Below are 13,111 nucleotides of genomic sequence, written 5' to 3' on the forward strand. Positions count from 1 at the left end.
CTCACACACTCCCTCCTGGGACAGGCTGGCCTGGCTGCCCAAAGAGCCAGGTGTCTCAGCCCACAACTAAGCAGTGCTGGCCCCTCCCTGCCTCACCCTGCCAATTGCCCTGGGCAGAACAGCAAAGCCACCTCTTAGAGATACTTCTTGGGGATGCTGCCACTAGAAAGCCCCTACATGGCCAGGTGGGGACCACACCCTCAGAACTCAGTCACTCCCCACAGGAGCAGGAGGGAGGAAAGCCCAGCCTTTGAAAGGTGCTCTTGGGAACTGGGCAGAGGCTGCACGGAGTTCTCAGGCTGGCCCCGGGGAAGGAGGTGGGGGTGCCTTGTCTTGTACTGCACTGCTCTGCCCCACAGAGTGGAGGGAAGGGGGCCAGGAGGTGATCAGAGAGGATGTACAAATACTTCCTACTGCCTGGCCTGACTGATGACCTCACACACAGAATACGCAACCCAAGGGGACACAGGGAACGTGAAGTGGCTGCAAGTAAGACCAAGTCTTAGGGCTTTGCTTTTGGGGTCCTGGTTAGATGTCAGCTCCCACCATTGTTCTGCTCCCTAAGGCAGGACTGAGGATGGGCCTTTCCCCACAATTAGGGCAACAGTGCCCTAACCAGTTTTATCAACAGAGTCTGAACCAGGAGCATCACGTAAGGTCTAAAGGAAGCAGCAGTCATCACTCTGTCTAGGTGAGCTGAAGGTGCTCAGGGCTGCCCTCCTCATGCCAGATACAGGAGCAGAGAAGGGGATTCACGTGCATCCATGAACATGCACACACACAGGCATGCACGCATGCATGTCTGTAACATAGACATACAGCCAGCCAACAAGGAATCCAGGCTCAGGCTGCAGGGAACAGCTGGTGGTCACTCTTAAGAGCATGGATGGAATCAAGTCACCCTGGTTGCAAGCTACGCTGGATTCCTAAAGACATGGCTAAGATGCAGTGTCTCATATTGAAATGCATGCAACCTTGCAGAGCGTGTACCAGTCCAAGCAGAAGCAATGAGGTGCTCTGTACCATTAGGAAGCACGCATGTACATGCCACCCACCCACAGTGCAACTCTGATGGAGGGAAAAAAAGGAATGCCCCCCTCACACACACTCACGCCTGAGTCAGTCACAGCCCCAGAAGCCTCCCAGAGAGGAGGTGAGAACCAGAGAGGCAGAAAAAGCATGCCAAGTGAAGGCCTAGGAGCCCAGGACTCCTGGCTCTTGGTCACTTGCATTTCCATCTTCTTTGAGCTCCTGGGGGCTGCCTCCCTCTGCTCCACTGACAACAGCAAAAGAAGCTCTTCCATTTTTCTCATTAATTCGTTAATGATTTTCAGACCTTAACTCAGGCAGGCCAGCCCCTGAGGCCGGTCTGGACTTGGAAACTTGTGACGCATTGCTCAGGCAGCTCCACTCTGCTCCCGGGAAAGTCCCTCTAGGTTCATGGCTCTTCCCAAGAAGCCCAAGGTGGCCGGGGAAGGAGGTCACCAGGACAGCATCTGACCTTTGCTTAGTACCTTACACTGAGATTTCCAACTCTCTGCCCATCCTGCTCTTCCCAAAGGCCTACCATCCCTTCTCCCATTCCAAAGCCCATGTCTTTATTATAAAGGGGCGACTCGGTAACCAGGAGAAGGTTTATCACAACCTTGCAGACAACTGCCCAGCAAAGAAATGGGATGGACTGAGAAAAAAGCACTCCACTTCAGGCTTCTGGTTCAAGACAGTAGTCCTGGTGTACGGTACATCTTCTGTCCCTCGGGGGATCCCTTTTAAAATTTGTTGCTGCCAAGGAACAGCCATAGCTCAGAATACGTGGGGGTGGAGGGGACTGTTCTGGGAGGGGCCGCCCTGTCCAGCAGGCCCAGATGCTGGACTCAGAGCACACAGGAGACAGTGGACGGGAGTGAAAAGGGCATGGCTTTTCTGTACTTTAATAAAATAAAAAAAATAGACACAAAATCTAAACACCTGCAGCTAGCTCCTCTGACTCCTGTGGAAGGAATAAACTGCTGAATTGGGCAGCTAAAACATTTTGGTACCAAATGACTGTGTATTCTTCTTTGGTATTTGTTATTTTCTACTTCTGTGTAAGCTCCAAGGCTGAACTATAACCATCAGGAGAAGGTAAGCAGAGCTGATGTGGTGTGCGTTCCAGATGGAAGACTCCACCTACAGCAAACTTAAGGCCACAGATCTTGATTGGACCCTTATTTTGAATGAAGAAATACAAATAAAATATTAGCCTACCACATTTTTAGAATTAAGATTTTAGCCTGTCATCACTTGGCCTGGGTAGGGCATCTCTTGGGTCTAGTGAATTGTAGACATCTCAAAATGCCAGAAGTCACAAGACCAATAATCTAGTTCTGGTTCTAGGGGACATTGGGCAAGTTTTCCAACTTCTGTGTGACTTGGTTTCCTCAAAACAGAAAGTGATTGATCCTGACCTTCCCCTAGGACTGATGTGTGGAGCCATGCACCCAGAAAGGCTGTAGATCATCAGAGAGTGATGTCACCCAGTATTGTTGAAACAGGGAAAGGGGGAGACAGAAAGAAGAGAAAGCCAGTTGTAAAACTGGTGGAGCCAAACATGGGCTGAGAAAAAAAAAAAAGGTGAGCATCCTAATGACAGTCCCATGTCACAGAGAAAAAGATCCAGTAAGAATTAGGGGCCATTATCAAGGGTATGAAGACAATTCTATGGGGACCTCAATAATGTTTTCAACAGTTGGTGCTGGGACAGCTGAATATCTACATGCAAAAGAATGAAGTTGGGCCCATACTTCACATCATAAATACAAATTAATTCAAAATTAATCAAAGACTACTGGAAAGCTGAAACTATAAAAATTCTTGGAAGAAAACATAAGCATAAATCTTCTTGATCCTGGATTAGGCAATAGTTTCTTAGATATGACATCAAAAGTACAAGCAACAAGAGAAAAATGGTATCTTAGAGATCATCAACATTAAAAACCTTTGTCCTTCAAAGGACATCATAAGAAAGTGAAGACAACCCCCAGAAGTGGAGAACAGTTTGACATCTCATATATTTGATAAAGGGCCTGCATCTAAACTATACAAAGAACTCCTACAACTCAATAAAAAAAAAGACAAATAAGCCAATTGCAAATAGGCAAAGGATATGAATATACATTTCTCCAAAGATATACAAATGGCCAGTAAGCACATGAAAAAATACTCAACATCATTAGCCATCAGGGAGATGCAAATTGAAACTCCAATGAGACACCTCTTCACACACATTGGATGCTATCATCAAAATGACAGATACTAGCAAGTGTTGGTGAGGATGGAGAAAAACTGGAACCCTCATACACTGCTGATGGGAATGTAAAATGATGCAGCTGCTTTGGAAAACAGTCTGGCAGTTGCTCAAAAAGTTAAACATGGAGTTACTAAATGACCCAGCAATTCCAGTCATATGTATATTCCTAAAATAAAACACACCAAACCGTGTACAAATACATTCATAGCAGCATTATTCACAATAGCTCCAAGACAGAAACAAGTCAAATATCCATCAAGTGATGGATGGATAAACAAATGCGGTACATCCATGGAATGAAATATTATTAAGCTATAAAAAAGACTGAAGTACTGATACATGTTCAATATGGATGACCCTAGAAAACACTATGCTAAGTGAAAAAAAAAGACCATGAAAGACTACATATTGTATGATTCCATATACATGAGATGTCTAGAATAGGGAATCTATGTAGAAAGAAGATTGATGGTTGCCTAGGACTAGAGGAATTGTTAAGGAAAATAGGAGAGTACCTGCCAAGTGTACAGGTTTTCTTTTTGGGTGATGAAAATGTTCTAAAATTGTGGTGATTCTGTGAATTGACTAAAAAAATCATAGAACTGTACACTATAAATAGGTAAACTGTATAGCATGTGAATTATGTCTCAAGAAGGCTGCTACATGCTCCCTATCTCCCCACCCCCAAAATGGAAAGGAAATGAGAAGCCTGTCCTTACAGAGCAGTACATCATTCCTATGGTCCCAGCGTTATTATTACCAGAGCTCCTTTCGCTCTCAGAAATGCTCTGGTTTAGATGACAAATCTATGTCATTATCCTCAAATCTATGTCATTATCCTATCACTAGGTGATATCAGGCAGGTAGCTTTGCCCCTCTAGGCTTCAGTTTCTCTGTCTGTAAAACAAGGTCTACCCAGTTATGATCATCTCTATATTCCCCAAAGCATTCTATTCCCCAAAAGCTCCACTTTAAAGTCTGTCAGATCCTGCTCAGTTGGTCACAGTGCTCACCAGGCTTTGTTAGATGAACCTACATTAGCAATACAGATCACAGGGTCCCAAGAAACAGAAACACAGTGATTCCTGAGTCTACCGGTTATCTAGGAAAGGTGATCCAACCATTCTAATGCAGGAGAAATGCCCAAACACAGACTCTACAAATGAAAAAAGATAAACCTTCAAAGGGGAGCCCTCCCAGAAAATACAATGTCTCTAGGGAGCTTGGGAAGCTTGGTGGTCTTCTTAGTGGTGGTGGGATTTGGTGAGTTCATCCAAGAGGACTTGGCATCAGGATAGTCAAGGTCATGTGATCCTACAATAAATAGGATGTTCAATTCCTAGTCCTCCTCTACCCACGACTGCTTAGGAAATAAACTTACACCCAAAAAAGCGCAACAGGAATCATTTGGTCCTCTTCCCTTTTATACTCATGAGAATGTGCCTAAAAATCATCTTCTCAGCCTCGTCCTCTCCTCCCCAAGGGCCTTAGAACCAGGTCTGTGTGGCTCCATCGTGTCTACCCCAGCAATGGAGAAACGCAAGGCCCTCTTTGGGCTGTGAGCAGCAGCAGACACTTAGAATCAAGGTCAATGTGAAAAGAAGCAGAAGGCACAGAGTCAACCCAACACCCATCAAGCCATCCAGGAACAGGAAGGACAGATGCTCACCAGGATCACCAAGACGGGAAACTGACACGGAGACAGGACAGTCTCGAACCACCGCCAGATAGTCAGCCGCCCAAGGACCCAGCCAGTTAGCAGAGAAGAGGGTGAAGGCCTGAAGGAGAGGCAGAGCCTTCTCTGGAGGCAGGAGAATGGGTGGAAGGAACCAGCACAGGTGGCACCTGGGTACCTGGTGAACTAGCCTCCAACCAGGGGAGCAAGGGGTTTCAGAGCAGATGGCCCCCGTTGGCCTTTTCAGATGGAAGGACTGGGAAAAAGAACAGGGAACTGTCCCAAAGCTGGGGGCTAAGAGGAGGGGAGAGAGGAGCTGCTGGCTTTCTGCTCTCCAGACCCGCAGCCTCCGTGGATCTGTGGCTCTCACGGCTGGGCCAGGTCCCTCCTCGCCACAGCTTCCAGGGTGTGATGTCTACATCCAAGGGGGTCCATGGGGCTGGGCGTGGGAGGCAGCTGCCCACTCTGCATCTGCTCAGAGGCCGCATTTCAGGATGACATGGTAGCCATCGTTGCTCTCGGCTGCAAGAGACAAACACTCAGGTGTTAAGGGAAGCAAGGCAGGCATGGCAGTCTCTGGGAACCATGGGATTAGGGTACCAGCAGACGCTCTGCCATGGATGCTGGCAGAGGCCACCAAAGTAAGACTGCACAGAACAAAGATAACAGCAGAGATCCCAATGCATACATTCTCAGCTGCCTTGTTGAGCTTCTTTTTGATAGCGGACTTTCTGCCACAGCCCAATGCCCAGGGACTAAAGGGCCTGTGGGTAAGGAGGCCCTGGGTTTGATGGCTGCCCGGGGCCTCTGAAGGCACTTGGTGGCTGGATCCAGAGAATAAGGGGAGGAGACTGTCCTTGTCACGGTCCACGGTCTGTGGCCCAGTGAGGGGCTTTCATTCCTGTATAACTCTGCACACTCACCTGCCCCAGCCCTATAGGGGTTGCGGGGGTGGGGGTGGGTGGGTCATAGCTGGTCTCCCCTTTCTCCTGGTAGAGAAGTTCCTTCTCAGACCCCTTCCTCGGGTGAGCCCTTCATGTCCCCCCCACCTCCACACACAGCCCCAGGTTCCCAATCCATGGGGCCTGGCGGCTCAGGTGCTACTGTGTTCCATGCCTGCTCCTCCTGGAGACCCACACTTTTAAGAGAGGGCGGGGAGCAGCGGGTTTTACCTTTTAAGGTACTGAGGATGAAACAGGATTCATCTTGGAAATTCTGCACCATCTGAAAGGCAAAAGAGAGACCATGTCACTTCAACAACGAGTTCAGAGAATGAAAAGCCTCAGTAACACAGAGCCCAGCCACTTACAACCATCAGAAACCACAGGTGCTACATTGACACACACACAGGAAGACAGTTATGTCTTACTTTCACAGAGGAAATATGATCCAGAGTCAATGGACAGAGCAATTACAGTTGTTTGCTTTTTTAAAATTTATTTGGCTTTGTGGGGTCTTAGTTGCAGCATGCAGTTTCTTTTTTAGTTGCGGCATGCAAACTCTTGGCTGCGGCATGTGGGATCTAGTTCCCTGATCAGGGATTGAACCCGGATCCCCTGCACTGGAAGTGCAGTCTTAGCCACTGGACCACCAGGGGAAGTCCCACAATTACAGTTTTGAGTAACAAAAAACTGAACGTAAAGGACAGAAGCAGCCTGGAAGGGAATTAAAATGTTAACATTTCATACGAGACTCAATTGTTACTGATTTTCTTTAGTTTTTGGGTTTTCTGAGTGATGGGGTCTTCCAATCCCTCTACAGGACACATTACAGGAGCAGATGTGTGTAAAACAGCACCAGATAAAAAACTAAAGTGCTTTACACAGAGAACTACATTCAATATCTTATAATAACCTACAATGGAAAGAATCTGAAAAAGAGTATCTATTAATATATGGGGGCTCAGCTGGTACAGAACCTGCCCACCAATGCAGGACACACAAGAGATGCAGATTTGATCCCTGAATCGGGAAGATCCTCTGGAGAAGGAAATGCAACCCACTCTAGTATTCTTGCCTGGAAAATTCCATGGACAAAGGAGACTGGTGGGCTATAGTCCATGGGGTTGCAAAGAGTTGGACACGACTGAGTGCACACGTGTACACACACACACACACACACACACACAGACGTATGACTGAAATCACTGTGCTGTATACCTGAAACTAACACAACATCGTGTGTTCAGTTCCCTGTGGCAGACCTGAATCATTCACCGGCCCCCTCTCTCTGGAACTTTAATTAATAGCCCAGTGACCTTGGACAAGAAAACTTCCTGTCTCCAGGCCCTGTCTGTAAAACGAGGCTGTTCTGATAAAAATATATATATAACCAGGATGCAGAGCAATAGGAGCTGGCATCCTCTCTGGTGGGGCATCCATCCAGACAGTTGCTTTCTAGGACTGTCCCCAGGAGCCAGCACAGAGGACCACACGTATCTCTCCTACAGGTGGGTGCCCCAGCCAACCTCCTGCACACACACACAAAGCACACCTAAGGATGTTGAGAACAGCACTGTGTGTATGAATGAAAGCTAGAAACAGCCCCCTGTCCCTCAGTAGTAGAAGCAGCAGCAACAAACTGTGACCTGATCACACCCAGGCACTCAGCAGGGCCGGCAACCCCCAGCAACACCCCTCAAAGTGCGTGAACCACAAACCGTAAGTCCTGAAGATTACACTCCTATTCCACTTATATGAAGTTTTAAAATAGGTGAAATTAAACAACATATTGAGGAAGAACCAGGGAATGATCAATACAAAATTCAGACCAGTATGTGGAGGGGAATGTGGAATTAGTTCACAAAGGGGCTTCTAACAACACTGCACTAACCTCTACAAATGAGCTTCCTATACTCTAAATATGTACACTATATTTCACAATATACATTTAAAGAATATGAAAAATACACACACCTGCCTAAACACACCACAACACACACACTGGCCCACAGGACAGCAAAACCCCTTTACCAATCAAAAAGTGCAACTTACATTTTATTGCCTGCTCTGGCTGATGGCCCCAAATCCTGCACATCCATCCACCTGTCGACCCCTGCCCCTCCCCCAGGCCTAATGACGCGTGAAGTACATTTACGCTATGCTGCCGGCCCGTTCCTTTGGGGACTCTTGGCAGCCCCACCACTGGAGCATGCCAAACCTGACGCAGGGCCAACACGGGCTTAATCAGTAACTGCCTTGTTTAATGAAGTGCCCTTGCACCCCAGGGGCCGGCTGTGCGACTGGCCGGGCTGCCTCCAGTGCTCCGGGCAATTAAGAACCAAAGGTTTCCAATTGATTCGAGGTTAAGAGGCAAGGGGACTTCGGAGGAATTAGAGTCACCTACTTAGCAGAGGTGGTGTTGAGTTCTGTTCTCTGCTTCACTGGTTTCACTGCCTGCTCCAGGGGGGCATGGGGCTGGGGAAGGAACCCCCTTAAGGGACTGGTGAAATTGCAAGGGTTCCATGAATTCTTGGCTTTTGTCTTCAGGACAGAAATGCATTGTGAGATCAGACCACTGCCTGATGCTCAGGGCGCTTTAACCTTTCTGGCTATTCTAAACTACGTGCTCAGGCCAGGAGCTCTGGGATTCATGTGCTTTATCTATGAGATGGGGGCCGAAGAACACCCACCCTAGATTTGAATGAGATGATGTGAAAGCAATTCTGAGCTGATGACAAAACTAACAAGTTACAGATCAAGTCCCTTGTTCAAATGGATCCTGGGTGTGTGTTTTAAAAACCCACACCAACACATACTCTGGCAAGCGACGGACACACACAGACACAAAATTATCCTCCATGATCACATCAAATCTAATCTAAACTCTTCAAGGAAAAGAGAGAGGGGAAGAAAAGGGCCTTTCATGCTTGACTTCTAGTTTATGCTGCCTGATTTCTTACACAAATTGTGAATTACTTTCTAATTAAAAAGAGAGGAAAATACCACCTTGTCCACTCCCAGGTTGAAACTCCCATGAAACAGGGGACTCATGACTCCTGTGTAGGGAGCTCGGGCAGTCATGATGACATTAGTAATGCTACTGATGATGACAGTTTACGAAACACACAGATCATTAAAAGCCTTACACGTTATACGTTATCAAATTTAAAGCTCTCTCTCCAACATTTTTTTCCCCCCAAAAAGCAAGTGCTTAGCTAATTTAGCATCTCCTGGTACCTGCCACTGTTTCTTCATTTTATCCTGACTACAACCTGCTCTTTGGGTAGAATTATCCCCATTTTGGAGACATGGAAACTGAGGCTCAAAGACATTACATAGATTTGCCCAAGCTCACCTGGCTATGAGGAACCAGTCTAGGTGGAGACTTTAGCTCGATTCCAAAGCACACCTTCTCCCTGCCTTCCCGACCACCAATGCTGGACTGTTTCCTCCATCACCCTCAGTAGGCTTCTTGTTAGTGCGTGGAGGGTCTGCTGCAGGCTGGGCTGGGGTTCTGTCCCTCCTCCCATCAGCACAGCTCTGTGCAGAGGCCTCATTTCAGGAGTGGTCAGAGAGCCTGTCATCTCGAAGCTCAAACTCTGGTGCTCTGGGCCACCTGTGTTTCTACCACAGCCTGAGCTCTTACGAGCTGTCCACCCTGAGGCCATTATGCAACCTCTCTGTGCCTGCTTCTTATCTGTGAAATGGGCTCATGACAGCACCCGCCTCACAGGGAAGCTGGCAGGACTAAATGAGTCACTTAGAAGGCTGCACAAACATCGTGAGCACTGCCGAAATGCTAATACTCATCATCAACATTATCATTAAGAGAAAGGGTCCAGCGTAGGACAAACTCAAAAGCTTCTGTTCTACAACACGCAGGAATGCTGAACTGTATCAGCAAACCCATTTGATGACCCCCTCTGGAGCCAGCAATGGAATCTGATCACTCTGGGGCACTGTCACAGCTAGGCTGTGTTCTGAACCTGTGTCCTCTCACAGGGGCTGCCTGTGCCCTGCAGAGGCTTGTATGGCCAGAGGCAGACCCCAGAAGGCTGTGGCACCTTCACCACTCAGCACAGGACACTTCTGTTACCTAAGAGCCATGTCATCTTATCAACCCAGCCCATCTCACCTACCCCAGGGCCTGCTGCCTGCCCTGATGAGCACCTGTGCCCTCACTTCCTTGACTGGCAGCGCCCTGAGGCAGGGGTGCGGTCTCTGCTCCCAGTTCGTGCAGGGCACCCGGTGGGGGCAGGTTATAGGGTGGAGGGGAGACAGCTATGCCAAGCCTGGTCCTGGCCTCAGACCCCTCTCTCCAGGACCCTACTGCTAAGAGCAGGCGGCAGGTGGATGAACCCCATCTTCAGGCTAAAGTCACCCCCAAGCCTTGCTGGGTGCATTTCTTGCTCCTGCCTGGAGCCCCAGGTCGGTTCCGTGGAGCGGGGCCACAGCACTCACCTCGTTGCTGACCACCACATGGATGCCTGTGGGGCCCTGGCGGTACACTCGGTGGATGTGCTGCGGTGAGATGCTGTACAGGTTGGCGATCTTCTCGATCAGCTCCAAGGTGGTCAGCTCCTCCAGGAAGATGGCATGGTACACTGGAGGGCGGAGGACAGGTCCTTCTATAGAACAAGTGTCTGCTTTCAAAGGAGCCCACCTACCAACTCCCCCCCACCCTCGAACCAAGAACTAGCCCAGATGGACTCTCGGATCTGGCCGTACTGGGGGCACATCTGGAAGTCACAAGGCCCCTGCTCGGTTCTGCACCAGGTGAAAAGATGCCAAACTATGTTCTTTACCCCTGTTTCAGTCTCTCCTGGGGAATTCATATAAAATGGAGAATCCCTGGATCCACCCTGGACCCCAAGATGCCTGTCTCATTTGGGGGTGGAGGCTGGAAGGGGAACAGCTGGCTGAAACCTGCATTTTTTAGAGATTTCCAGTGATTCTGAGGTGTGGCCTGCTCTGTACCCTACCATGGGCAGGTGGAGGAAATCCCATGTCTGCGTTCCTTCCCTTCCATTGGTTAAAGAGGTTACTGGATGGCTCCAAGAGTGGCCAAGAGTGAGACTCAAGGATAACTGCTACCTGACAGCAGAAGAGAGAGGGGCTGGCCCTCGCCCTCCTCCACAGCACAAACAATACCCAGCTGGAGCACTGTGACTCCAAAGGGTGAAAGAGGTGGCACCAGGAATGTCATCAGACAGTTGGGATAATAGTGACCATGAGGCTAGTAGCAAAACCCAAACCCAGTTAGGGAGGAGCAAACCCCATGGGTAATGGAGGGAAGAGGGGCAGACCTCAATGCTCAGGGACCTCAAGTCGCTCAAAAACTAAAACACAACTGGATTAAACAAGAGGTGCCCAAACTCCTCCCTCAACCAAAGGAAGAAACCCTTGGTTCAACAAATCTGACTAGTGGCTCCATATACTAAAAGGGCATGGACACGCACATGCACACACACAGTGGCGCCCTTTGAAGGAAGTTACAGAAGCCACAGGGTTGCAGCTACACACAGACTCGCATTCCCAGGATTTCACATGCTGACCCCCGCTCAATCACTGTTCACAGAATGTGGTCATTGGGTAATGTTCCTTCCTGAATTAACCGGGTAAGAATCCCAGAATCTCTGTTTCAAGATTCCTTTTTATAACAGAATTCTCATTGTACTTTTCCCCCACATCCCAACTTCTCAGAGCTAGTTCCACTTTTTCTTATTTTACTCCTCAAATAAATCGGACTGCGGGCATCAAAGAACCAGAAGGATTCCAGTTTGGCTGTGTGGTTGTAACCTTTCATCTTTGGCCTTTCCTGCCCCTGGAGGAACGTGAAGGTGACCAGCACTGCTCTGAGCAGCAGACGGTCAGCCACCCACTATTCAGAACTCCCTTCATTTTGTTTCTCAAGTGAGGCAACAATAGGCCCTCGAGTGGATCGGCCTAAGCTCAAATCCCGAAGCTGCCACCCCCGAGAAGCCAGATCTCGGCCCTCTCCAGACCTCTGAGCCTTGGGATGTGGGCTGAGGTGCCTGCCTGCTTTTTCCATATGCACAAGAAACAGTGAGACTCAGGCTCTGTCCTTCCCAGACTGACTGCAGGCAGGGGGCTGGACTCTTGCACACATGTCCTGAGGCCTGGACGCCAGCTGCCAGGGGCCGGATATTTGGATCCTGGCTCTGCCATTCGACACTGGCCTCTCAGGGCAGCCTCTGTGCCTCAGTTTCCCCCACAGCAAACCCTGAGTGGTCCCTGTCTTTTGGGGTGTTGGGTCCCTTGCTGATCTGGAGAGGCATGCAGCAGAGAGGGATGAGGGGAGGGGGGCTCTCACTGCAGACAATGCAGAGTCCAGACCACGTGGGTGGAGCCGGGCAGCTTGTCAGACTCAGCACTTAAAGATGCTCAGAAACAAGGTGCTGAAAACTGCTAGCCCCAAAGAACCATGTGCCCCAGAAGTGCTCTAAGACCCTCTCGTGCAGTAGCCAGACCAAATGGGAAAGCTTCACTCAGCTGCAGGAAACACAGGAGGACACACTCCTGGGAATACAGTTGTCAGGTGGCATTTGTCACCAGCCAGGGAGCCAGAAAGCCCAACTCCCAGTTCTCCCGAGTAGCTCGGTGACATCGGGGGCCATGTCTCCTCTCCAGGCCTGTTTCCCCAGATGGAACATCAGTAAATGGGACAAGACCTTCTTGGAGATCATCTCCACCTTACACATTTCAATCCCAGGATGAAGCACAACAGAACCCCTCCTGCATGCAAGACGGATCAAGGGAGATGCTCTCAGCCAGAGGACTCTCCCTGTTGCTTTGCTGCCCTCTTGCCAGCCCGGGGGAAGGGCTCCCCACAACTCACCACACAGGTTGGGGTCCCCACTGCCATCCCGCTTCTGCTGCAGGGGCACGCGGCTCTGCTCCAGCTCCTGGCAGACGTAAATGGTCATCTTTGGCCTCACATTCCTGGCAGGGGGAAAGAAAGCTATGGAGCAGGTATGGGAGACCAAGCTTTGTTGTTATAGAATGTTCCAGAACACAGGGTGGAAAGAACATTAGAAGGGACTTAGGGGGAAGAAAGAAGGTTGTGGGGATACAGAGTACCTTCTTCCTCTGAGGAAGGAGCTGTCAGGGAGAGAATCCCATCCAGGTGAACCGGGACAGCTTCGAGCAGACTTGCTGGATGGAGACCAGGGGATGGGAGAACTC

At 49.3% G+C, this 13,111-nt stretch overlaps 1 protein-coding gene across 3 annotated transcripts in view; it reads right to left on the reverse strand.

Moving 5' to 3' along the window:
- Positions 1 to 1,904: 1,904 nt before the first annotated feature.
- Positions 1,905 to 13,111, reverse strand: part of TFCP2L1 (transcription factor CP2 like 1) — a 67,783-nt gene continuing 56,576 nt past the window's right edge. For 2 of the 3 annotated variants that reach the window (XM_081576006.1, XM_081576009.1), the window contains 4 exons: positions 12,765 to 12,868; positions 10,367 to 10,509; positions 6,137 to 6,188; positions 1,905 to 5,486 (listed from right to left, as the gene is read on the reverse strand). In XM_081576006.1, the coding sequence (XP_081432132.1) occupies positions 5,440 to 5,486; positions 6,137 to 6,188; positions 10,367 to 10,509; positions 12,765 to 12,868 (346 nt within the window). In that variant the 3' untranslated portion in view covers positions 1,905 to 5,439. Of the gene's footprint in view, positions 5,487 to 6,136; positions 6,189 to 10,366; positions 10,534 to 12,764; positions 12,869 to 13,111 lie in introns of all 3 variants that reach the window. The other variant, XM_081576008.1, reaches the window with a different exon arrangement.

The sequence above is a fragment of the Giraffa tippelskirchi genome, chromosome 3 (assembly GCF_054371585.1).
Source record: "Giraffa tippelskirchi isolate mGirTip1 chromosome 3, T2T-mGirTip1v1.2.pri, whole genome shotgun sequence".
NCBI classification, from domain to species: domain Eukaryota; kingdom Metazoa; phylum Chordata; class Mammalia; order Artiodactyla; family Giraffidae; genus Giraffa; species Giraffa tippelskirchi.